Source organism: Meriones unguiculatus, chromosome 2 (assembly GCF_030254825.1).
Source record: "Meriones unguiculatus strain TT.TT164.6M chromosome 2, Bangor_MerUng_6.1, whole genome shotgun sequence".
In the NCBI taxonomy this organism is placed as follows: domain Eukaryota; kingdom Metazoa; phylum Chordata; class Mammalia; order Rodentia; family Muridae; genus Meriones; species Meriones unguiculatus.
Window position 1 is genome coordinate 96331931 of NC_083350.1, and position 27286 is coordinate 96359216.

At 45.3% G+C, this 27286-nt stretch overlaps 1 protein-coding gene and 1 long non-coding RNA gene across 3 annotated transcripts in view; one reads left to right on the top strand and one right to left on the bottom strand.

Annotated features, from left to right (window-relative positions):
- Dram1 (DNA damage regulated autophagy modulator 1) overlaps positions 1-6360 on the bottom strand; it is a 29594-nt gene extending 23234 nt beyond the window's left edge. Inside the window, exon 1 of the mRNA XM_021640067.2 lies at positions 6044-6360. Coding sequence (XP_021495742.1) covers positions 6044-6174 — 131 coding nt within the window. The 5' untranslated portion in view covers positions 6175-6360. The remainder of the gene's footprint in view (positions 1-6043) is intronic.
- On the top strand, positions 4922-27179 carry LOC132652421 (uncharacterized). 2 transcript variants are annotated; one of them, XR_009589976.1, is made up of 4 exons: positions 4922-4979; positions 5166-5290; positions 8309-8389; positions 13439-13719. It is a non-coding gene; the product is annotated as an uncharacterized LOC132652421 (long non-coding RNA). The 2 variants fall into 2 exon arrangements; XR_009589977.1 differs by lacking the exons at positions 8309-8389; positions 13439-13719 and adding an exon at positions 26758-27179.
- Positions 27180-27286: the final 107 nt, after the last annotated feature.

Below are 27286 nucleotides of genomic sequence, written 5' to 3' on the forward strand. Positions count from 1 at the left end.
TGGAAAGGGAAGGAAATGGCATAATGGGTTGATGATATTCAAGGAGGTGGTTGGGCATTTAAAACATTCTGAAAAGTCATGAGAAAACAAGTAGACTTGGGCATTCATCTATTGATGGCAAGGATATATGTCAAAAGCCTCGATGTACAGTCTACATGGCATCAAACGTGACCTGAAAGCCTGAATAGTATTTTATTCTTGTGTATCTGTTTCAAACCATATAGGCATGATGCGGTGTGTTGGTGGAGTGTGTGGCTGTTATGAGGGGAGGTCTCAGGTGAATGGAGGACAATAAATAGATGAGCAAACGAACAAACACTTTCAGGCAGGACTTTAAGCACCCTGTAAATAACATTTATTTGCTAATGTGTTTATTGAATGAATGACTCTGACCCCCACCCTCAGAAAGACTAGTCAAGACTTGGAGTGGACACACACCTGTAATCCTAGCACTTGGGAAGCTCAGGAAAACTATGAGTTCAAGGCCAGTGTGGACTAAATAACAAGCCCCTGGGGGAAAACCCTAATATATATTACTTATTGAATATTAATTATGCATGAAACAGGATTTTATATTTACCGAATTGTTCAGAAGTAATGGGTGTGGAGGGAACACTGATGTGGCAGCAAATGTTTAACAGCTCTAGAGGGTCCTTGATTTGTTAGCATTTGCCAAGTCCTTGGGGCAAATGTATCCAACATCTGACATCTGACTACCAAAATTCAACACACTGCACATGGAGTTGGAAGAACAACAACACAGATGGCGTTCAGGGGTGATGCCTGCTGGCCCCAGTGCACCATGGGAAAGTGCCACTGTGCCTCTGCTGTATACCAGGAAGAGATTAAGGAGGTGAGAACTCCAAGCTTCCCAAATAACAGAATTTAATTGTAAATTCTCTTTGACAAGCAATGTCATGCTATATCTGATTTTTTTTTTTTTTTGGTCCAGGATTCTGTATGCACAAGCCCATCAACAGTGTGCTGGCTCATGCCCAGCAGGCTCATATTCCTACCTTTTCACCACCATAAGTAGTTGTCAGCACTACAACTACTTACCACAGCTTTGCTGACTCTACAATCATCAGTTCTTCACTTATCAGAGAAACCTATTAGAAACAATTCATCAACAAAAAGTGGGTTTGGCGTGGTTGCTCACTTGGTATTCCCAGCATATGAGTGGCTGAGGTGACAGGATTGCCTCAAGTTCAAGGCCACCCTAAGCTTATGGTGTGAAACTATCTCAAAAAGTAAAAAATCAGCAAAATATTGGAGTTCAGCCATGATTTCCCAAATCTACCAGGTAGAAATTGTCAGATTTGAGGTTTCCAATAGGAAATGTACCCAGTGGATAAGGTGGCACCTAATTACATGAGACAACTTTTTTTTCTCAAGAACGTTTCATGAGGGCTGGAGAGATGGCTCAGAGGTTAGGAGCACTGACTGCTCCTCCAGAAGTCCTGAGTTCAATTCCCAGCAACTACATGGTGGCTCACAACCATCTATAATGAGATCTGGTGCCCTCTTCTGGCATGCAGGTGTACATGCAGGCAGAATATTGTGTACATAATAAATAAATAAATAATTTTTTTAAAAAAAATAATATTTCATGAAAAATTTCCAAGCAGCAAATAAAATCTGGACAAACTTTATAAACTAGTATTATTGGGAAGTGTGGGGAGAGAAGACAATAGAAGATGAGAAGATATTTGGAAGGACTATGGAACATGTAAGATGAGGACAGAAGGAATGGGGGATGCCTTGTGAGAGGGAGGAGAACAAACACAAAATAGAGTAATACATACATATGTATATAGAGATATACTCCATAACTGAACTTGTCACTTTGTATGCTAACTAAATCGATAATAATAGTCAAATAATAAGCAATAGTATTGCTTGTACAGTATCATTAGTAAAAGTGAAAGGTTCATATTATCAATGAAAATGCCTTCATGCTAAGCGTGGTGATTCATGCCTTTAATCCCAAGCACTGAGGAGGCAGAGGCAGGCGGACCTCTGTTCATCCAGGCCAGCCAGGGTTGCATAGCTATATCCTGTCTAAAAGGAAGGAGGGAGGGAGGGAGGCAGGGAGGAGGGAGGGAGGCAGGGAGGGAGGGAGGAGGGAGGGAGCTCACTCTTCATGAATCTGTCACTTCTCTTATATTACGGATTACGTGATAAGTAACTGTGGAGTAATACCTTCCACCTGCTGTGGAAATGAAATGAATGTGGTAGCAAGCGCTAGCCAAGAAAATGTATGGGTGAGCCTCTAATTTTTCATTCAAGCTCAAATGAAATGATACCGTTATACAAGGCCAAAGGTGGAGCAGCTGTCCATCCCTGTCTATATCCATATTTATTGAATCCAGGGATTCGACCAAGCAAGAAGCCAAAATACATGTTGAACTGTATGTATACTGAATTCCCTTGTCATTATCCCCTAAACAATAGTGTTCGGCCACCATTTTTGTAGTGTTTACTTTGTATCTTAAGTAATCTAGAGATGTCCTGCCCTACACAGAGGATGTGTAAGGGTTGTGTGCAGCCCTAAGCTATTTATGTAGCATTCTTGAGCAGCCGGTGACTTCAGTAGCCTCAGGTTATTTTATCCCTCAGGTGTTCTTTACAGCTCCCGAGGGATGAATTTGGTTGACATAGGTGTATGTGGGTGCCTGATTCAAGAATCTGGGGGACGTGAGAGGGCAAACCAGCACTGCTCCTGCCTCTGCCTCTTGAGTACTGAGATTAAGTACTACACTAGCACCCCCAGCTTGCTATTAATCTTGAGGCAAACAGATACAAGTGTGTATTGGTTTTCTCCTTTTTCTAACTAAAAACAGCAAGCTTGTCCTGCACCTTGCTTTTCATCAATGTAATAATGTATTCTGGAGATTTAGCTGGAGGGATACAGTGCTAAAATGAAAGCTACCACACAGCTCTTGCTTGAAGCATTGCCATTCTTTGGCTAATCTATTTATTTAGCAAGTCTGTTATGATTACTTAGATGGTTTCCAAGAGCCTGAAACCAATATGTAGCTCCATGGAAGAGGCCTTGCCCCACACGCTAAGCTTGAGTTTGCTCCCTACTACACAAATAACCAAATGAGTAACCAGAAACCGGAAGCACTGTGAGCTACTTCACAAGTAAATATTTCTTTCACATAGGCAGGCAAACCTATAAGGACACTTTAAAAAAAAATAAATTGTTTTATCACAGGGTGTGTTAATTATTTGCATAGATTTTTACTAAAGTCCCTCCATAAAACTTAAAATCAAGGGCTGGAGAGAAGGCTCAATGGTTAAGAACACTGTCAGCTCCTCCAGAGGAGCCAGGATTGCTCTCAGCATTCACATGGCTGCTGACAGCCTGTCACTCTAAGTCCCAGGGCATCTGACACTCTCCAGCCTCCTGGGGCGAGGCATGCACATGGTGAACAGACAGACATACATACAGGCAAAACACTCATTCGAGTAAAAAAGTAATACACTTTTAAATTTAAAATTTATGTTCCCAGGAGCAATGTATGAATGGGTGCCCCCAAACTGCACCAAAAGTGTTATCAATTGAAAAACACAATCAGTGAACTCCAACTGAAATGATTTCTCTAAATGAATGTGAGTATCTTCCCATGTCTCAGAACACATTAAAGAATAACAAGGCCTATTATGCAAGCACTTGAGAGGTGGGGTAAGGAAGATCAATAATTCAAGGTCATCCTTGGGTATATATCCAGTTTGAGGCCAACCTGAATTATGAACTACTTGAGACTTGATATCAAAAGACAAAACCAAAAAAAAAAAAAAAAAAACAACAGACCAACAGTGTCACAAAGAGAAGTTATCTGATAAGGAAGCTGACTTTAAGGTCACCCTGAAAAGTGGTTTCCCCTCTCATTTCATAAATGTGCTAAAAATACCAAGACCACCTCAATGGCCAGACAGTGAAGGGAAGTCATCATGAGGAACCAACCAAGCACCCACTGACTAGGATCCCAACAGAGATCCACCATGACCTGGGGTAAACAGATGGGGGAGGAGTATTTTCTATACATGTATTTGTGTGGAGCTAAGAATCAAGGGCGGGGGAGCTCCTGGAAGATGTTAGGCGACATTCATCACTGGGCTCGACCCCACCTTCAGCGTTGTCATGAATCTTATTTCTAGAAGGCAATGGGTTTCAGGGTGAGTAAAGACTGGGATGATGCCTGTGGTTGGCCTCTGACACCTTTCAAGCAGCTGAACTATAGCTGTGGTTGCCACGGAGGAGCTGAAGAAACATTTTGGAGACCTACAAGCCAGTGAACCACATGTGTGAAACGGCCATATTAAAACTGCAAACACTTAGCCTTCGTGGTGGTTCACTGAGCAAAAGCACCTGCTGCCAAGCCTGAGAACCAGAGTTTGATCCCTGGAAACCACACAGCCTAAGTGGAGAGCTGACTCCAACAAGTTGTCCTCTAGTCTCCACTTGTAGGCCATGGAACATGTGGTCACACACAGACAGGTGACAGGAACCCAGGAGTGATAGAATGCGATTTTAAATCTTAGCTGCCCTTCCAGGCAGTATTAGGACAGGCTTTGATAGGATAGCGTTGAGAGAAGGTAGAAAAGCTGGAGATGTCTAGACTGCCAGTGCCATAACTGAAGAGCACACTTGGGCAATCATATGTTTGTTTTGGCTTATAGTTCCTAGCCATTGAGGTGTTGGTCTATCCTGTGGAGTCCCATAGTTCGGCATTCCTTAAAGCCTTTCTTGTTAATTTGTAAGCCCCTTCCTTGGAGTGTCTGTGGTTTCAGTATCTCACAAGTACTCCCCTTGTTCAGCTGATTGCTCCGCTCAGGTTATCTCCTATTTGAGGTTCACTTTAGGGGAACATCAATCATAACCACACCAGACACAAAAGTTTCCAGCCTCGCTGCTAACCGCCTGGCCAACCCATAGCACATAGTAGCTGGGAATGAACCTCAGATCTAGGGTACACATAGCTATTTTCTCGGGACAGTAGGCAGGGCTAACAGCTCATATTCATACATGTCAAAGGAGTATATCTTGATTCAGAAATGAGAGAAGGGAGGCAGAGAGATGCTGGTCTCTGGGGCTGAGAGGTGTTGAGAAACCATGCCAAGGTTGTTTGTTTGTTTGTTTGTTTGCTTGTTTTCAGGGACAAGAGACCAGCTGCTAAAGTCTTCTTCAAAGGACACAACTACCCCTGTCATGAAAGGTGAAGCCGCTGTCCCTGGCATGGATAAAGTGACCCTCGGAAAAGATGGAGACTAAATAGAAAATGTAAGTAAAACAGCACAAGAAATGTAACAGATTTTGACAGCTTGAGAGTTCTCACTTTTAGAGGTACCAGGTCCAGAGGAGCCTGACACAGGTGGGCTTTGTGCTTTGTGATGCCATGGACACAGGGGGACAGGGTGTGAACTGTTTTCTGTCCTTTGGTAGCGTTCACACCAGTGTCCTACCGATGTTAGGTTAATTGGTTTAAACCTCCACTTTCTTTCATGGGAAATAAACTTAGCTGTGGAGAAGTGAGCCCCACTGTGGTGGTGCATGCCTTTAATCCCAGCACTAGTGAAGCAGAGGAAGGTGGGACTAGAGTTCAAGGCTTGCCTAAAGTTCATGCAAGAACCTTAGTGAGATCTAGTCTTAGAGAGAGGGGGGCTGGGGAGAGGGACCAGGAGCTGTTGGGAAGTGGAAGAAAAGCAGGCAAGCAGTTTGGCGCATGCCTCCATCTACTTATCAGTGGTACCCTTGTCTCCGTGTCACCAAGGAAGGCTCCTCACGCTTTTACCCCACACTCCAGGTCTAAAAGTGCCACCAGCTGTGTGGGGCCCTGGCTCCTGGTGCTTTCAGCGCACTGTTTCTCTTAAAGGCGTAACTCACACCTCTCTAAACATGCCAGGATGTCAGAGATTACCTCAAGTTGTCACACCTTGCCACAAGAAGACCCCACTTTGACTGGCCTGGACGCCTTCCCTCCCTCTTATCAGTGCTGTCCCATGGACTCCCCTGGGTCCCTGAAGCTTGACTTACCTGATGTAGGGGAGAAAGGGATTGACGTGCCCAGTGAGCACGGCGACCACATAGGAGATGATAAAGGCTGCGGATGACCATGTCACCAGTAGAAAGGGGACGAAGGACATTCCCTTGAGGAACCACGGCATGGCGGTGAGAGGGCGCTGCGCTTGTCGGGGCTGCGGAACCGACTTGCTGCAGGCTGCCTGGAGGCGGTGGCCACAACAGAGACAGCTAACGTGCGCCGGACTGTGGCTCCGGGATAGCCGGGACAGGCCCAGCGCTGGAGGGGGGGAAGCTAGCGCTCAGAAGGCAGAGGGCGGAGTGCCGGAGGGCCGACCCGCAGCCGGGTGGGTGGGGCAGGGCGGTCCCGGCTTGTTGCGAAACCAGTGAAGTCACAAAGCGGGAGCCTGGTCCTGCGGAGCCCCAGCGCGAGGCCGCCTCCCCGCCCACGCCACGCCGGACCGATCCGCTTTCTTTCGCTTTTGCTTGGGGCGGCGTCGGGTGGGTGCGCGGGAGACGCCAGACTCCAGGGGTTGGCTGGCTCCTGCGCAAGCCCCGGTGGGGTTGACTGGATTACCAGCTCCTTCCCTTGGGGTCCTCCCCACTGAGCCTCTCCCCAGCACCCACTGGGCTTCCTTCCAACGTCTGGCCACCGGGGATGCCCACCCCATCCGGTCGCCCTGTGGATGCAAGGCTTCAGTGATATTTGGGCATGAATGGAACACATGCCTAGGTGATAGATAAACACCAGGAAATCCAAATCGCACAGTAGCCAGGTCTACCAGTATACAGGTCTATCATCCCGGCTGGAGGCAGGAGGATCACAAGTTCAAAGGCTGCCTGGGCAGGTTATTGAGACTGCCCCTAACGGGCTGGGGATACAGCTTCAGCAGGAGAGCACTTGCCTAGCATGGGCGAAGCTCTGGGTTCAATCCCTAAACACGGCAAAATCGAATTCCAGCAAGTGACAGGAAGAGTTGGGTCCAGCCCTGGCTGAGCCTGGCTGCCCGGGTACTGTTCACGGCTGTTCCCACCAGAGCTGCCTGGAGTATCTCTCTCCTAGCAGTAAGACAAGATGAGTGGATCCATCTCAGATCCACCAGACGCCGCCAAAACCAAACCGATTGGTGTTCCTGGAGCACAGGCCAGCTCTGTGGAGCTGAGCTATAGTTTGGGGGTTCTGAGTCCCACTTTTGGCCATACACCAAATTCGGTTTCATCTCAGCCACATAGACGTGTCTTGAGTGCCACGCCGGGTTAGAGAATAGCCTACAGGGGTTAAACGCCACCAGCCAGAAGCTAGAACACTGGTCTACTGGCTGTCAGAACAGGATATTAAAAACGAAATAGACCAGATCAGAGCTGGGGACCCAGAACCGGGACTCAGATGAAGGACCAGAGACAATTACAGTTCTCAAGAGGAACTCTGGGATGAACATTTACCTCCTGCTAGCACCGTGCCACATCCCCAGCCCCAAAAGGAAATAATTAACCAGAAAAGAAAGAGACTGCCTCACCAGGCCAAGGAAATAGCAAAAACGCACAGACTGAAAATGCTTGCTTCTTTAAGACATTTAAATACCTGTGAGGCAATGGTGAGTTAGTGAGCAGGACAGCAAAGAGCTCAGAGCCAGCCCGGGCTGAGTTCTGGGCTACAGTGATCCTGTCTCAAATGTCACTCAACCAGGACTTCCAGGAAGCTCTCTAGACCCATATAAAGCTCTTCAGCCAGAATGGCTCCCTCCCTATGCCTGTCACTTCAAGCCTATAGAAACCTGAGCTTAGGTGGCTCAGTGGGTAAAGGCGCCTGCTTGCCAAGCCTGATGACCTCAGTTCCATTCCACGGACCCACATGGACAGAACTGAGTGGCTCAAGCTGTCTTAGATTCCACACTCGCGTGCACGCACGCGCGCGCGCGCGCGCGCACACACACACACACACACAGCAGCGTAATATTAAACATAGCAAAAGCTGCCATTCATAGTACTCACAGTACATCTTAATTGGTTTCCTGTTTTGGAAAACCACTTTCAGTCTTTTCCCTCATATCCACGTGCCCCCCACCCTATTTCTCATCTTTTAACCTTAGTAAAATTTAAATCAAAGTGAGATTTTCCCCCAGGCAGAGGACTAACCCCCCCACCCCCCGCAAGGCATGTCACTTGATCACTTCGTGTTTTTGTTGATTGTATAATTTTCTACAAACTCCAATATGACAATTACTGTTTCTGTTGCTTAGGTTTTCTTTCTTTTTTTTTCTTTTCTTGTTTTTCATTCAGGTTCTGTTTGTGTAACCCATACTAGCCTCAAACTCACTTTAAAACCCTCCAGCTTCAGTCTCATGAATGCTGAGATTACAGGTATGTACCACCACAACCAGCTTGCTCATCACTTAAAATATTGAATATAATGAGTTGCCTGACCATAGTGGCAACAATATGTTTGCTGATGCTGCTGTTAAGGAATACCGATGAAGTTTTTTTACAACGTAAAGGTGAACACTTAAAGACAAATGCAGACTACTTAAGGGTCATCCATTTTGCAGGTCATAAGGAGTACATTTACATATATGTCTATTTCTTAAATAAGATTGTTTTGAGGAAAACCAGCATAATGGTTCATTTCAATTGCCAACTTAACAGTATTAGGAAATAACTAAGCATGAATGTCACACACTGTGAATGTGTCTCTAAAGTTATTTCCAAAAAGGCTTAGCTAAGAAGGGAAAACTGACCCTAAATACAAGTGGCATCATCCCATGGTCCCAGAGTGAATTAAAAGGAAAAAGATAGCTGAACACGAACGTTCTCCCTCCCTCAGAGCTACAAATCAAGCTGGTCTGCTGCCACGACTTGTCCGCTGTGGTGGGTTGAACTCCTTCAAACTATGAACCAGAATAAACCCTTCCTTCTTTAAGCAGCTTTTTTCTTAGGTGATTAGTCACAGCAGCAAGAAAAGTAATGAATGAGAACTAGCTAGCATAGACTGCCGGTACCAGGAAATGCAGAGGCAGTTAAGTCCAAGGCAACATCAAAAGCAAAGACTTGTCAACAAAGCTTGTGTTAGGTTTCAGGAAGTTAAAAGGATTAGCCATCGCGATCAAAGAGGGGAGGACTGAGATGCTATGCTACTCAAAGACCCATAGCCAACAGCAAGGCACCTGGGCTTTCTCTTTTTCTCTTCTACTTCTCTTTACGTTTACTTATTTATATATTGTGTGTGCGCATGCATCAGAGTGTGTGCTCTGGCCATGGTGCGTGTGTGAAGGTCAGGGGGCTATTTATAAGAATTGGGTCTCTCAAGCTTAAGTCAGCAAGCTTGGCAACAAACTACTTTAGCCATGAGCTGTCTTGTGGCCCCCAACCTGGGCTTTCTCAAAATCTGTTCACATGTCAAACATTAGCTAAGAGACACAGGTTTGCCTTTATTGGCCTTTGTAAAGACTTGGTTCATCTTATAGAATTTGGAATATGCTGGTCAGTTGGGTTTTTTGTTTTGTTTTGTTTTATCATCTTGACACAAGCAAGCTAGGGTCATCTGAGCAAAGAGAACTTCCACTGAGAAAATGCCTCCTTCAGACTGGCTTGTGAGGCTAGTCTGTGGGTCATTTTCTCCGTGAATGGTTGATACAGCAGGGTCCAGCCCACAGTGGATCATCTGCTCCTGGCCAGGTGGCCCCAGGTTGTAGGAAAAGAAAACTGAGCAAACCATAAAGAGACAGCCAGTGTGCAGCATTCCTCCACAGCCTCTGCTTTGGACCCTGCCTTGAGTTCCTGTCATGACATTCCTCCATGATTAAGCCCTTTCCTCCCCAAGTTGGCTTTGGGCAGTATTTTATCACAGGACAAGAAACCAAACTAAACAGGCAAAGATAGCAGTTAAGACCCACATGACAGTAGTCATGGGAAGCTGGATCCCTACATAGATCAATAACCCTAACTAACTCCTGTGTGTGTGTGTGTGTGTGTGTGTGTGTGTGTGAACAGCATATGGTGTCAAACAGCCCTGAGAGCACACAGCTGCTTTCTCTCTCAAAGGCTTGCCAAACTACAGATCTTCCCAAGTCCTCATTTTACAGATGCGTGCCACTGCGCCCATCTCCTACTTCTGTATTTAAAATAATACACAATATTTTGACTTTGCATATTTCAGTTATTTTCCCATGAGAGATACTGCCTTGCCAAAAGAGCAAGTAAATATCTTAACCTCTCTGTAAACATCGTAACTCACTTGAGAGTATGACATTGTTTTCTTTGCCCCCATTAGCAAGGGTGTGTCAGTCAAATATCACTTCCTTTTCCATTGGCGCTACAAACTACTGACCTATACTGCCTTTTATTTAGTTGTATCAATTTACTAGTTACCCACACCAGTTTCTAATTTTCCCTTCTCACTGATGGAACCCTGATTTATTCTGCCCTCCCCCAAAGGACTACTAGATCTTATCCTCCCTTCCAGTTATGGCTGCTATTTAACTTGATTTGGGGCCATGCGTGAAATAAGTATTTCACAGTATCCATAAATATACTGTTTTGGGGATGCTGTCTTACAATACGGTGAGATGACTGGATCTCAGCAGCTGTCTTTAAAAAGAGGCTTTACTAGTGGTTGGGGTTGGGGCAGATGTTTCCAGGTTCTCCTTCTCCTTCTAAAAAACTAAAGACTCATGCAGATTTGCAAAAGAAACAAGGTAACTTTATTTGGAACTAAGCAATAGTACAAATTAAAAGGGGTTGTACTGACTGGGCACCGCCGAGAACGCCTGTAATCCCAGCCCTGGGGAGGCAGAGGCAGGCGGATCTCTGAATTTAAGGCCAGCCTGGTCTACAGAGTGAGTTCCAGAACAGCCAGGGCTATAGAGAGAAATTCTGTCTTAAAAGAAAGAAGGAAGAAAGATAAAAAGAAGAAAGAGAGAAAGAGAGAGAAAGAAAGAAAGAAAGAAAGAAAGAAAGAAAGAAAGAAAGAAAGAAAGAAAGGAAGAGAGAAAAAACAGAATCAGGAAACAGAAGCAGAAAAACAAACAAAAACCCCATGATAACAAACAAAAAAGGGATACACTGTCAGTGGGCCACATGACCAAGTGCCCATGATTGTTTGGGGTTCTTTTTATGGGGTTCAAGGAAAAGGAGAAGCTGAGTACTAGGGAGCACAGTTTTGGTGGTTCTCTATTTTGATTGTTAGGTTAGTTTACATAATTTATTTTTCTTATTATGTTCCTTTCCATCTGATTTTAATCAAATGTATTCCTAACTACGCATGGACATAAGATGTACCCAGTTCAGGCTGGTCTATTCTTCCTATCTGGACACCCTGGGAACAGGCTGAAGAGAAACGGTCTACATTGTTGCTAAGGGGTGAGGAAATTTATGCTATTTCAGGGCTGAGAGTACCAAACTGTGGCCCAATGAAGAAGGTGCAGCAGCTAGATTACAAGTGTTTTGTTACAATAAAGGGCACATAAGGCAAACCAAGTAGGGGCCCAGGCTCAACTACCTTCAATGTTTGTCTGCCTCCAAGCCATTAGCCACAGCAGAGGAGAAAATGCGTGCCCTTCTGACCTCACAATACACATTGGGCAGCCTGGATTGTCTTGTTAGAGTTCTTATATGAAAAACAAAGCAAACACAAAAATGTCTGTCTGCACAAACCACTCTTATTTGAGGAGTTTTTCCTTTCACACACAGCCTCGACCAACACTTGTCTCATCAATTTAGTTATTCCCTTTCTTGTATCAAAATCTTAATTGATTTACGAATTCTCTTTCTAATACACCAAACCCAAAGTATTTAATTCAACAGCTGACCACACTCTTAAAGAATTGAGTGTAAATTCACTTTGCTAAATATCTTTGAAATGCTATTATAGTCCACTTGTGAATTATCCCCAAATTTATTTCTTTTAAAAATCTAGATTTGCACATGCTAAAAAAATGCTTTAAATGCCTTGTGTGTTCCTTCTACTAAATCATGACATTTTTCCAAACCACAGTTCTTTTGTTCCTTCCTTACACATTGCTAACTTCAAGTGGTATACTGGGCCTGTAGGCAGCCTAGTGAGCCCAGCACTCAGGGGGCTGAGGCAGGAGGACCCATCATTCAAGACCTGCCTGAGCCATATGATGAACCCCTGTCTCAGAAAAATAATAAATAATATGTGGCAAGATCAGGAAAGCTAGCTGGGCACAGTGGCACATGCCTATAATCCCAGCACTCTGGGAGGCAGAGGCAGGAGGATCTTTGTGAGTTCAAGGCCAGCCTGGTCCACAAAGTGAGTCCAAGATAGTCAAGGCTACACAGAGAAACCTTGTCTTGAAAAACAAACAAACAAACAAAAAAATCATGAAAGCTGAGAAAAGACTCAAGAAACTGACTTAGGCTGAAGAGTTAGGTAATGAAATGTTACAGACTGGCCCATGGAACACAGATGGGACATTAGTGAATAAAGTCTGTCCTTGAGGAGTGCCAGTACACAGATGTTAATTTCTTGTTTTATGAATGTACAATGGTTATGTAAAATATCAACTTTAGGAGAAATATTGGAAAAGGGTAAGTACAACTCTCATTAACCTTCATTAAAATTAACCCTCAAGAAAATGTTTCTTCTAAAAGGAATGGCAGTAGTTTATTTGTTATGAACTCAATGTAAAGTTCTTTAAACATAACACACACACACACACACACACACTGTTGTTCTAGAGATTGAACCTAGAGCTTTGTAAATGCCAACCACATGCTCTTCCACCAAGTCGCAACCCCTGGGGTAAGTCTCTCATATTTCAAATTTCACACTTCAAGCCAGCAGTGGCGCTCCTTATAATCCTAGCACTTGGATGTGGAGGCAGAAGGATCGGAATTCTTGCCAGCCTCTGATATATAGCAGGACAGCCTGGCTGTGTAAGACCTACCTCAAAACAAACAAACAAACAAACAAACAAAACTTTCATATGTTTTTAGTGTCTTAGTTGAAATTGGGAGAGCTGTCACACATATCCAAGATCCTAGAGTATCTAGACTAGATCCTAGTAGACCTAGTATCAGCAGATCCGGTGTCTGGTGCGCACCCACAATTCCTAGTGTTCACCCTCTTGCTGTGTCTTTACCTATCAGAGAACACAGAGAGCAAGCAAGATCTTTTGGTGTTTTCTTTTAAAGAGGACATGTGATGGGTCATCTTGGTTATCAACAAAGACCTGGAATCAACTAAGAGATGAGACTCTGGGCAGGTGTGTAAAAATCCTTCTCAGAAAGGATTAAATAAGGTGGGGCTCCCTGAGAGAGCCTGCCCCTGCGGAGGGAGGCCTGTGTAGAACCAGGTCGGAGGAAGAAAGCATCTGTTTTCACGCTTGCCTTTGCTTCTCCCTGGTGACCATGCGTGCTTGGATTCCCGTGGCTCCTTCTGCAAACCATCAGCAGACGTCAGACTCCAGCTTCTTCGGCCTTCCAACAACTCAGACCAATGGCTCTCTGGCAACCTTCAAGGCCTTTCGCCCCAAATCGGGGCTGCTGAGGCATGCCCCCAGCTTCATGGATTGAGCAGCTACTGTGCTCTCCGCCTTTTCACTTGGCAAGCAGCCGTGGCTGGGCCGTTCTCTTACCCCAATCCCCTTTATAACACACATGCATTTTGTTGTTTCCGTTCCTTTGGAGAATCCTGCATAGTGCGGGGCACTAGTTCTGCCACGATGACTCCATCCCCGGGACCCAACTCTTTCCCGAAGGCTTTTCCTTCTAATACCATCCCACTGAAGGTTCAGGTTAGGGAAGACAGCACAAACATGGAGTCCATAACGGTCACTTTACGACAACCATATTACTTTTTGTAACTGAGACAGAAAACATACCGTATTAGTGAAGAAAAGTTGATTTTGGCTCAGGGTTTCAGGGAAAGGCATCGCAGCAGGGAAGGCACAGCAGGGTGGCTCTGTCAGTCCTTGGTGAGAGGACTTCAGATTGTAGCTGACCAGGAAACTGAGTAAGCATGTGAAACCATGGGCTCAAAGGCCCAGAGCCCGGAGGCAGCAAGGCCCTTCCACAGCCTTCAAAGTAGCACTGGAAGCTGGGGAATCTGTATTCAGCATGGAGGTCTTTTGTTTGTTTGTTTGTTTGTTTGTTTGTGTGGTTGGTTGGTTGGTTGGTTGGTTGGTTTGGTTTTTCCAAACAGGGTTTCTCTATGTAGCTGTCTGAGAACTCACGCTGTGGACCAGGCTGGCCTTGAACTCAGAATTCTGCCTGCCTCTGCCTCCCAAGTGCTCAGATTAAAGGTGTGCGCCACAGCACCCATCAGAATGTGTAGGGTTTTCAATCCAAACTGTAACACATATATTATGGCATAGCTGAGGAGCTATAATAATAGCTCCAATGATAATAATAATAATAATAATAATAATAATAATAACAACAACAACAATAAAATCCCACTTTACCCACAATGACTGCTTTCTGGGAAGGAGCTTCTTCAGCCAGGGCTTCATTTTCACACCCTCTGGAGATAGAGAAGATCAGAACTACTTGCTTACTACTTGCTTACTTCCAATAGAGACTGGAAGGGGTGGAAAAACTCGAATGCGCCTTCTTATCATGTCTTCCTTCATCTGCTGGCTGAATGCCCATGCCTAGGTGCCTTGGAAGTCACATGTCATTGTCCCTGAAGGACTTTGTGAGGCCAAGAACCCCACCCACAAGCCACAAACAAAAACAAAACACTCATTTGGACACACCTGACCCTCTAATTACATCTAAGGAACCTGCACAGGGTTAGCATCACATGGCCTCTAGAGATTCACAGCATCAAGTGGATGTTAACAATTACTATGAAAGAGTAGCCTGCTGCTCCTAAGTGCTGTCAGGCAGACGGGGGAGAAAGAGAAGCCGTCTGTGTGCTCTGAAGAGAGTCAGAACTGGAGATGTGACGGCAGTGAGGAACAGCCTGATGTGAGCAGCTGACACTGCCACCCAAGGCCATGGAGATGATGGGGCCCATGCTGCCACCCAGGGCCATGTCCAGGTTAGTGGCCCTCACCCAGCAGGAGTCTGTGTCGATGTCTGTGACCCATGTTACCGCCAAAGGCCCGAGGAAGTCCCTGGTCTGTGCTGCTGCCTGAGAAGCCGAGCTGATGTTCCATCCACCTGACCCCCACCTCCCAACAGGCACACACACACACACACACACACACACACACACACATACACACCATGATCTCTGAACTGCTGGAGCAGGTGAAGGGACCAGTCCTGCAGAATCTCCATGACACAGGGCAACAACAGAATATCTGGAAGGAGGGTTGTGTATTGATAGCATAGCAGAAGCCAGAGGCCTCAACCCACACCAATTATTCAGTGCAATGAACAGCAAGCTGTTTGGGCAAAGGTACTCTGTGTGATACACCATGGAACACCGAAGCTTCCACAGCAAAATGTTTTCTATTGTTTTTTATTTTCTTTTGCTGGGTACGCTAAAAGCGTGGAGGCTAGATATGGAAGGACTGGGAAATGAGTGGGATTAAGATGCGTGATGTGAGATTCACAAAGAATCAATAAAAATATATTTAAAAAACAATTACTGAGGATGCAGCTCAGTTATAAATGTCATGAGCATGTGAAAGGCCCTAGATTTGATATCTTCCACTGAAAATGAAGATTCCAATAACAAATACAGAAGAATTAAAAAAGGGAGTAAAAGAATCGTGTGATTCACTATGTTTAGGATTAAAATGGTATCATAATACAATGCTTTGTATTTTTTTTTTTTTTTGGTTTGTGACCACAGTTCCTGGCTGCAATTCCATCCCAAGTTGAGACATTGAAATTCTTATCTTTTCCATTCCAGCCTTTGGCTGACCACAAAATAATTCTCTGTCTACCTTATCTGATATTAGGTCATAAGATCCTGTCCATTGCAGAAGGCCCTTGCCCCTACCCTGGAGGGATGAATGCAGCAGAGAGACCCAGAACAGCAGGGAAATACACAGGCCTCCCCAGGTTCCCTGCTCACTCCGTCAGTAGCACAGGATCTCGCCGTCAGTCCACTCCCACTTCAGTGTGGTTGTCCACGTCAGTCACTCCTGTATATTGAATTCCCCCCAAAAAACCCCAAAGGAGACACGCGTGATACACTGTCCACACCGCCAGCACTCGGGGGGCTGAGGCAGGAAAATAGAGTTTGAAGCCAGCCTGAACTAGATTATTAGACCATGTCTCAAACGACGAGGGGAGGAGGAAGGAAGAGAGGGAGGGAGGATGGAAGAGAAATCAATCTAAGAAGGAAAGGAGGTAGGAAGAAAATATCAGTTACATATACACTTTTATATATTTAAGAAAAAAGTCAAAATTCCCTTTCTCAAGGGGTATCACTTAGTGCAGGATATCAGATCCCATTGTGAACTTCAAGATAGTGAACTGTAAAAACCTGTTTTTAGTTGTGGAGTGGTTCAGCCCTAACACATACCTTTAATCCATGAACTTTCTGTACACAAGATTAAAATAAAGTTAACCCTATGTCAAGAGTTGGAGCAAGTAACCAGCTGACAGGGATTAGCAGAAAGGAGGGCCATTGAAGGAAGGGTGTTCAAGATAACGTGAAGGAGAAGGAGCTTTTTGGCTTGGGTTTTTTTTGTTGTTGTTGTTGTTTTGTTTTGTTTTTCTGGGATAGGAAGGTCATCTGGGTACTTTCTCTGCCTCTCTGATGTAGCAGGTTTTTACCCCAGCATCTGCCTCCCGAGTCTTTATTGGTAAAATAGAACGGTGGGGTTTTGTTCATTATAACAGCAGTCTGTCTCTCTCCTTCAGAAAGCCCTTTGAGACACACGTATTTGGGTGTATGTGCACCACTGCTCTGAAGTGAATAACTTCATACGGTAGCATGCACCATATGACTCTTTTCCTGTCTCTGTGATACAATACTTGGATAAACAGCAACTTGGGGGAGTTTATTTTGGCTCACAATTTGAGGGTACAGTCCACCATGGCTGGGAAGTCATGGCCCCAGGAGCCTGAGGCAACTGACCATACTGCAATCACAAAGAGTAAAAATGCAGGGCTGGAGAGAGGTTAAGAGCACTGGCTGCTCTTCTGGAGGTCCTCAGTCCCCAGCAACCACATGGTAGCTCACAGCCATCTGTAATGAGATCGGCGCCCTCGTCAGGCATGCAGATGTACCTGCAGGGAGAATACTATATACATAATAAATAGATAAATCTTTTTAAAAAAGAAAAAAGAAACTTTAAAAAAAAGAGCAAGAAATGCTTGTGTTCAGGTAGTTTGTATCTTCTCACACAGTCCAGAACCCTGTCCCGTAGGAGGGTGCTCCCCACACTCAGAGTAGGCCCCTGACACCTCACTTAACCTGATCTAGACAATGCTTCACGGGTATGTCCAGAGACTTGACTCCCAAGTGGCTCGAGACCGTGTCAGGTCGACACCATCACCCATCGCAACCGTACGTGGTATTAACTCTAGTCTCCTTTTTGGTACGTGGTGCTGGGACTCCAACCCAGGCCCTTGTGCGTGCTTTCTTTCTGTGATCAGGATAAATGTAAAACATGCTCTTGATGGGGATTGCATTGCATCCTGTACATGTGCTGTGATTTCTGGGAATGGATCCTTTCAAAATAGGGAGTCAGGACTGGAACGGGGCAGGCCGCCAACAATTACCATGTGAGTGACTGGTGCTGTGCGCGTGCGTGCACACGCTTGCATATTCTTTCCACGGGAAGGTTCCTGAACCGTGAATGACTTCTGGGCTCTGTTCCCAGATAGGCAGGAAGTCACTCTTCAATACAGAAAGTGAGGAAATTTCAACATGTCCTCAACATGTTTTGGAGCAAGATAGAGATTACACCATGAACTTGATTTTTCTGGCATCTAAACTATCTGTACTCACTTATTTTATATAGTTAACCTCCGAAGATGTGGATTTTTAGATGTTCTTTGGCTTAACTCTGTTTTTTCTGGAGGTCCTTCTTCTACATGGAGGCTCATTCATGGCCATGTTTCCAGATGTGGATCCATGCTTGATGCAAGAGCTTCGTGACTGCTTGTTGAGCCCCCTCCCCATTCCCCAAAACAGCCTTCAGGAAATCTTCCCCACCAACCCAGATGTTTGGCCTTTGAGCTGCATCTTTGCATCCCAGGGCTATATCTATCTCATCCACGATGTTGGCATGTTACCCACTGGACTCTAAAGTCTTTGAGAGTAGAAATTGAACTTGCTAAATTTCTGTCTCCAGTGCCAATAACTGATACAGATTAATCGATTAATACACATTTATTGAAACAATGCGTGAAAGCAAAATATATGAACACTTGATACTAGCTTAATCCTATTACCCAGACAATCTGACTTTATATATTTGTACACAGCAGCTGGCTATGATTGGCTCATAAGAAGGACTGTGGTACTGAGCGCAGGGGTCAGACGGATGCCTAACAGCCGTCTGTCACTCCGGTTACAGAGGACACATCGCCCTCTTCTGGTCTCCACAGGCACTGCATGCATGTTTGCACAGCTATACATGCAAGCAAAATACCCATACACATCAAATAAATTGAAAAGAAATCCAGGGCTGGAGAGATGGCTCGGTGGTTAAGAGCACTGCATGCTCTTTCATAGGCTTTGCGTTCAATTTCCAGCATCCACACGTCAGCTTACAACTAGCTGTGACTCCAGTCCCAAGAGATCTGGTCCTTCATTCTGCCCTGCACAGACACCAGGTATGAATGTGGTACACAGACATGCCTGCAGAGAAAATACCCACACATATAAATAGAAACAAAAATAGATTAGGAGGAAACACAGAAATGTCAGAGAGAGAGAGCATCAAAGTCCTTCATGACCATTGCAATGATAAATCAGTTGTTCAAGTCATTACCATTTAAGGCACTTGCACATGCTACTTCTTCACTTTCATAATAATTTCTGGCAATTAGTTTTTATTAAAGCTAAGAAAAAGTATTTTTAAGAAATCTGGGGGTTTCCATTATGACAATGGACATGAGAATTTCTTGTAAGTTTCAGTTTTTTCCTCCTTCCTCTTATGCATAGTTTCTAAATTAAGTCACAAATCTAGGAACTCATATGATCTGAGTTTCTCAATTTGGCTAACCTCAAATCTTTACTGACATCAATAGTACTGTATAGGGCTTTTCTTTTCTCTGAAATTTATCTCCAGTTGTTATTATCTATTGAAATCCCAAGAGGTGGTGCTATCATTTCTAAAGACCGAGACGACACTGATTTATCTGCCTGTTAGCATCCCAAATGAAGTCCTACATGGTACAGACTTCACAGAGAGGAAGGAAAGAAGGACCTCCATCTCTTTTCTTGGTAGTCTACAATACTTGAAAAGAGGCCAGGGAGATGGCTCTGTGGGTAAAGGTATTCACCACCAAGCTTGAGACTCAAGTTTGTCCCCAGAGACCCACATGGAAAGTGGAGTAAACTGATGCCCACAGATTTTCCATGTGTGCTTGGGTACACAAACACACTTTTTAAAAATCTTGAAAAGTGCTGAAGAAATGACAGGAACATCAGGCCAGCAGCAACCACTTGCCCCATCTCCAAAATCTAAAGGAAGTTTGGGGTAGGCAGGGGGCTGGAGAGATGACTCAGAGGGTAAGAGCCCTTGCTGCTCCTGAAGAGGGGCAGAGTTCAGTACCCAGCACCCACATCAGGCAGCTTACAAGTGCCTATAACTCTAGTTCCAGGTGGTCCAATGCTCACCGTTTTCCGGCCTCCATAGACACCTACCTACCTACCTACACACACACACACAGAGAGAGAGAGAGAGAGAGAGAGAGAGAGAGAGAGAGAGAAAGAGAGACATGCAAAAAAGGCATACACACAAATACAAATCTAAAATGTCTAAAACAATTTTTGGAGGGAGAGATTTCTTTACTAATGTATTTAATTTTACTATACGATTAATGTTTTATTGAGTAGGCCATAACCCCGAGTTTAAGATCAGTTCATTTAAAAACACATTGATTGAGGATTTTTAATTTGCCAAACACTGTGCTTTGTGATTAAAGATATACAAAGAGAACAGCCAGTGCCTGAAAACAAGGTCATGCTGAACCTTATTTGTCTAGAAGCTAGGTGGTCCTAAGTGGCAGAAACACACAAGACTGGGAGAAGAGGCTGGGTTATTCCCTTCCTTCCTTCCTTCCTTCCTTCCTTCCTTCCTTCACTTTACATCCCAATTGTATCCCCTTTCCTCCTCTCTTCCCAGTCCCACTCTCCCTCCCTCTTCCCCATATCCTCCCTTCCCTACCCCTCAGAAAATGGGAGCCCCCACTACCAAGCCAATCCAGCACATCAAGCTGAATCAGGACTGAGTGCATCTTCTTCCCCTGTGGCTTGGTGAGGCAGCCCCACCAGGGGATAATGAACAAAAAGCAGGCCACAGAGTGCATGTCACAGACAGCTTCCACACCCCTTATTAGGGAATCCGCATGAAGACCAAGCTGCCCATCGGGGGCATCTGTGTAGGGGTCTAGGTCCGTCCATGCATGGTCTTTGGTTGGTCCTTCAGTCTCTGCAAGCTCCCCTCTCCCCCTTGGCCCAGGTTAGTTGGCTCTGCTGGTCTTCTTGTAGAGCTCCTGTCCCCTCGGGGAAAGATAGTAGAGGTTGGATTTTTACCAAGAAAAACAATAGGGAGAGTTAGGTCATAGGGTGTATTGTTGCTTGACTGGTTGATTTTGTGCTGATAACTACAACAGCTCACAGAGAACAGAGATAACACTCTTTCACTAGAGATAGTGTTGGGGTTAAAGGGGGCTACTCTTAAGAAATGTTAGCCAGATGGGGAGGATCCCAGCACTTGGAAAGCAAAGACAGGAAGAATCAGGATTCAGCACCAACTTTTGAGCTACACTGAAAGTCTGAGGCCCAGCCCAGATGATTTGAGATCCTGTTTAAACAGAAAAGAAACGACAAACATGTAAGCTAAGATACTAGCTTGTAAGTGGAGAAAAAGAATTTGGTGGCCGACTTTTGAGTGGAATAAGAAAAAGAACTAAGGAGACAGAGCTTGTCTCTTGTTGCATCAGAGGCCTGGGGATCTTAATCATTAATGGAGCCACAGATGATAAGCTTGGCGGGGTTAGGCATTTCGTTTTAGAATATATAGTCAAGTGCTAGGTGGTTGGGAATTAGAGGTGCCGTTAGAGGTAGGGGGAACCACTGTGGAGCTAACACTGTCATGAAATCCAGAGGAGGGAGATGGGGAAGGTGAGCCTGGGCAGATTAGCAGACACTGGCGGTCTTCACCCAGAATCCTAGGAGAGTAGTGAGAAGAGAAGCTGGCGGGCTGGACTAGAGAGTGAAGGTGTTAGAGCGGATAGCGCTGCAGACATAGCAGAAGGGGGGATACCCCAAAGTCATAGAAACTTTATGGCCCTTGGTTTTCTTTTAGCTGGTTAATCTGAAATGCCCTCTACTGCCCCCAACTGGTGAGTGCCTTGAATGCTGAATGCGGTGGCGTGTATAGGAATTAAGGCTTGCTTGCCTAAGTCACTAGGGGTGGGCCTTCCAAAGTTATGCACCCCCCTTCCTCCCCAGGTTCCAGCATGCTTTTCGCTTCCTGGTTGGCTGGGAAAGCTACTACTCACATTTCTGACTACGTGACAGGCTAAAATGTCTCTAAAACCCTAAGCCAAAAGAAACTTTTCCTCCTTTGAATTGTTTTTGTCAGGTATTTTGGTCAACTGATACAGCTGGCCTAAAAAATATTTTTGCTCTGAACAGGTGGTGTGTCTTATCTGTGTACTTTTGAAGTTCCAGAAGCTGAGGCAAAAAGATTATTTTAAATTCAGAGCTAGCCTGGACTACAGAGCCAGGCTGGACTAGTGTTTCCCTGCCAAAAAAAAAAAAGAAAGAAAGAAAGAGAGAGAGAGGAAAGAAAGAAAGAAAAAAGAAAGGAAGGAAGGAAGGAAGGAAGGAAAAGAAAGAAAGAAAGAAAGAAAGAAAGAAAGAAAGAAAGAAAGAAAGAAAAAGAAGTTCTCTGACCTGGCTGTCTGACACTAGATCATCCTCTCCCCACCCAGCGGGGCCCCTTGCCCATCTGGAGGAGGAGAGGCTCCTTGGAGAGAGAGAAAGGGGAATCAGAACAGACAGACCTTCCTGGGCTTCCCCTCCCCTTCTAGAAGCAATCATGTGTGATGATGTCTCTGTAAAACACAGTCTGTTTCCTAAAAGTTGATACACCTGGAGAAGGCGTGAGGCATGCAAATCCCCTTCCGTCTCTTCCTTTTTATCCTTTTCTTTTTGGTGGTGGGAATATCAAACTCAGAGCCACACATGCTTAACAAACCCTCTATTCATGGACCCTGCTGCTCTGAGGTACAGTGTCACCATCCTGCCAGGGTAGTCTCAAACTGGTGATCCTCTCTCTGCCTCCTCCTCCTGAGGGCCGAGACTATACAGGCGTGAACCACCATGCCTGGGTCCTCAGTTTGCTTCTTTGTTGCTATGATAAACACCATGATGAAAAAGCAAAGTGGGGAAAAGTGGGTTTATTCCACGTTACAAATTATGGCCAACCAGCCATGAAACGTCAGGAACTCAAGACAGGCACCTGGAACACCGCTTGGCTGGCTTGCTTTGTATGGCTTGTTCAGCATGCTTTCCTAAGCAGCATGGGGCCATCTGTTCAGGGATGACACTGCCCAGGGTTCGGAACCCTCCCACATCAATTACTAATCAAGAAAATGCCCCGCAGACACGCTCACCAGCCAATCTGATGAGGGCGTTTTCTCAACTGAGGCCCCATCCTGCCAGGTGCTAGTCTAGCAGACAAAAACTAAGAGGCATACTTGGCCGATGTGTAGCCTTTGGTTGCAAAGCTACACGCAACCATACCATCAACGCACCTGCTATAATAAAGCAGCCACGTAACTACGTTATTCTCCGTGCGCTGCTCAAGCAGATTAACGGAACCCGGGGAGACAGGGTGGCACGAACTGTGCAACTCCAGTTTGTACGCTGTCCATAAGCACTGAGAAACCTGGGGTTTTGACTGGCATCTAGAGGTCCCAGCGCTGGTCACTGAACCGCTGGGGTCTGCCTCTATGCTAGTGTCGGAGATTATCTGGAATGGAGGACATCCAGACGGTGTCTGCTGTTGCAGAGCTGATGCTTGCTATTGGGCAAAACCCCCACGTTTTGGCCTCACAAGTCGTCCGTGTCGATTACGGTGTGAGAGTAGGTGGAAAACGGGGTGTTGTTTGTTGAGACAAGTTCTGACTGTCTAGACCAGAATGGCCTTCAGGGTTGTGCCAGTAATCAGTTGGTGACTTTCTGCTTCAAATCTGCGCCTCTGAAAACCAGACTTGCGTGTTAGTGGTGATCGCTTTGCTGTGGCTGTGGTTCTAAGCTTGGCCACTAGAGGGCGATAAAGGAATGTTGCAGAAATAAAAGCTGTTGCATCCTGGCCTTTCTAGTATGCGGCTCTTTCTCCGTAGTACGGTGAGTGTGAGATCAGCAGTGGCACTCTGCCCCAGCCGTGCGTGCCCAGGAAACAGTCTCCTCACGACCTTGCCACCATGGCGTGGCTTTGCTGACTTCCCTGCCATTCTTTCCCTGATGGGTGCCCCAGGCCTGACATCTGAAGCAGCATTCTCCACCCCCCCACCAGACCCCCACCCTCACCCCGCCCCTGTCCCCGATCCATCCCAATATTGCTAGACACATACTCAGTGAGATGCAATAAAATCAGTGCTCATCGGGAAAGGTTTATAAGAAACAGTGCAGGAGGCCCAGGGTTCAGTCCACTTGACACTACAAAAGAAAAATACTGGGGAAAAAAGTAAACTAAGTTACAAGTTTGAGACACACAGCCAAGAGCATCAGAACAAACTGAGAAGAACAGAGAGCCACAAAGACAAAAAGCACAAAACATTAAAGTAGAACGCCAGAGAAAAGGGTTGGGTTGGTGCCAGGTGCCTGTAATCCCAGTTGGAAGGTAGAGATAGACAGATCAAGAGTTCAAGGCTTACCTGGCTATACTGGGAGTTAGAACCCAGTTGAGATTACTTGAGACACTGTTTAAACATCCTCATGCCCCCGCCCTCCCCATTCCCTGTCAAAAAACAAAAACAAAAAACCTGATAACTCCCAAACCAATTAACAAAACAAAACAAAAAACGGGAAATAGGATAAATTAAAGAATATGCAAAATGAAACAGAGTAGAAAACAGAGGAGTTTGTTTTAATTTTCTTTTGTTTATTGAAAGGGTACCACTATGTAGACCAGGATTGCCTTTGAACTTATAGCCTTCTGGCTTTACAGGTGTACATTATCATGTTCACTGCAGTAGAGATTTCTGAATGAGGGTAATTGCCCATACAAAAAAGATCCAGGAGCTGGGCAGGTGGCTCATGCATGTAATCCCAACATTCGGGAGGCAGAGGCAGGTGGATCTCTGTGAGTTCTAAGGCCAGCCTGGTCTACAAAGTGAGCCCAGGACAGCTGAGGCTACACAGAGAAACAAGCATACAAACAAAAAAAGAGGACGCAGGGAGGCCCATGCAAAAATCAGTTTATTCACATAAGACACATGGAGGCCTAGAGCAGGCAGTTTCTATTTATTCACATAAGACACCTGGAGGCCTAGAGCAGGAGGATTTTTGTTTTGGGTGTTGATTTTTCAGTAAGTATGAGTGAAGGAGACACTCAGAAGTGATTTTGTTTCTTTGTGGTTTTGTTTGTTTGCTTGTTTGTTTTTGAGACAGGGTGTCTCTATGTAGCCTTGGCTGTCCCAGAACTCACCTTGAAGACCAGGCTGGCCTTGAATTCAGAAATCCATCTGCTACTGCCTCCAGAATGCTGGAATCAAAGTATGTACCACCACTGCCTGGCTAAAAGTGAATTTTTTTTAAAGGCCATAATTCCTGAAGCAAATTTCCTGAATGTTGGGTGCATTGAGAAAGCTGGTGTAGAGAGAATGAATGAAGGGACACCTGTTTCAGTTCTGATACCATTAACTGGGGAATATTGTCTTCCGACTTCAGACAGGCAGGCAGCCTATTTCATCTCCAAACCAAGCAGACTTTCCAGGCACTAGCCTAGACCCATGGATATGTATTCTCATGTCCGACCAAGTGGCTTAGATATCATAGCAGATCAGAATATAGGGCATTCAGATAAATGTGAAAAAAACATTATAAATAGTGTTAAATATTTCCCCCAAATTGCATGAGACATACTTCCTGTAGACATACGAATTGATTTTCTTTCAAGATTGATTTTATTTTTATTTTACATGTGTGTGTGATTTGTCTGCATGCATGTTTGTGTACCATGTGCAAACAGTCCCCTCAGAGGCCAGAAGAGGCTGTTGGATCCCCTGAAACTGGAGTTACAGATTACTGTGGGCCACCATGTTGGTACTAGGACTCAAGCCTGGCCCTCTGAAGAGCAGCCAGTTCTCATAACTGCACAGTCATCTCTCCAGCCTTTCTCTGTTTTTCCAAAATGCAGATTTAACTTGGTATTCCGGATCTGCCAACTCCTCTGTCACTGGTCTCACTTTACTGCCTCAGAACTTCCCCAGTTTGGATTTTGCTAACATTCTTCACTGCCTTTAAGAGAAAGTTCTTTCTTTTTAGATTAATTAATTAATCTTGAAACAGGGTCTCACCATGGAGCCCTCCCTAGCTTTGAATTCGCCACGTAGATGCAGCTGGCTTTAAACTCAGAGACCTGTCTCCTTCTGCTCCCTCAGCGCTGGAATTAAAGGTGTACACCACCAACCCCAGTTAATAACCCTTTATCTCAATATGATCTTCAAGGCCCTGCCAAAGTCTCTGGCTTGCTGCACTTCTGACTGGCTTGCCTTCAAGCTTCAACATGGCCTGTCCTGCCTGGAAAGTACCTCCCTTCCCACCTTCTCCAATCCTTAAGCCTTTTCTCCCATATCCAGTGCTGGTCAGTTTTCTATTACTGTAACAAATACCAGAGGTTGTCAATTTAAAAACCACGAAGGTTTATTTCAACCCACAGTTCTGGAGCTTTCAGCCCTTCACCTATTTCCCCTTAGTTTGGGGTCTGGACACCGCCTGATGCTAACTTAAAAACAAGCCATGCCTTTGTTGATTCCCCTGCTGTATGTACCCTATTTGTATCATAACATTTATTTCATATCTAGTGGTTTCCATATTTGCCCTCCCAGGCAACAGCGCCCAACTTTAGTTGTTGTCCGTATACCTGATAGATACCTTCCACTCTGCCAGGCATCAAGCACTGTCTCTCTCTCATGTACGGAACCAATGAAGGTGAGTTTCAGAATATTAGTCCCAAAGGTCTCTCAAACAACATGACGGTGTATAAGGAGGTCAGGGCAGCGCCCGGTACAGCATCTTCTTTGACCCGTATAAATCATGGTTTCCTAGTTAAGTACAGAACAGATATTTTGTTGGTAACATTTGTTTTGTCCTTTACTTTTGGTGCGGGGGTGAGCGCGGGTCCCATATTTGGCAAACTGAGTCACATCCCCGCCTGGGTGAAGCTGGGTGTACAAAAACTGTTCACGGCATTGTAAGCGGCAGTTCCCAGGAAGAAAAGCAGCACCGTTAGAGATTCCACGAAGCCAAAGTTACCGCGCTTCCTGATTGCGGAGAGTCGGCGTTGCCCGCACACCAGAGCCAAACCATCTTGGAGTCTTTTGAGAGCCATTCACGTGTCTATGTCTGGCCTAATAACCTCGTGACGATGCACCTTTCGGTTGTATTTCAGGATGCGAGAAATGGCTCAGCAGATGAAGGTGCTTCCAAGTCTGAATACCTGGCTTGAGTTCCCTGAACCCACAGCATGGAGGGACAGAAGCGATTGGCCGTCATCCCATGCACACACAGCAGTGCCCGTGCATACACAAACATACACGCAAATAACTAAACATAGAGGGGAAAAAAGACCAATAAAGCGTGGTCTTAGCAGATCACCTACCAAAAGCTAAGGCATCAGATAATATGTAAACCCGTTGGTTTTCTCTGCTTTGCAGCAATCAGTCTCCTGTGACCTCATGAATGTATTAGGTAAATGCAGAGATTAGTGACTTTCGTTTTCTTCTTCCTAAAACTAATTAAGCCTCGTGTAAAACCGTCCAGCGTAGTTGATGACATTTCGGGCAAGCTGGATGTGTGTTCCCTAGCCACGGTCACGCCCATTTCGCTCAAGAATAAACTTGAGACAAGAGCCGTGTTTTTGACTCAGCAGCACTGCCCGTCGGGGTAGGGCAGGGGACAGCCCCGGCCGGTCACCTGTT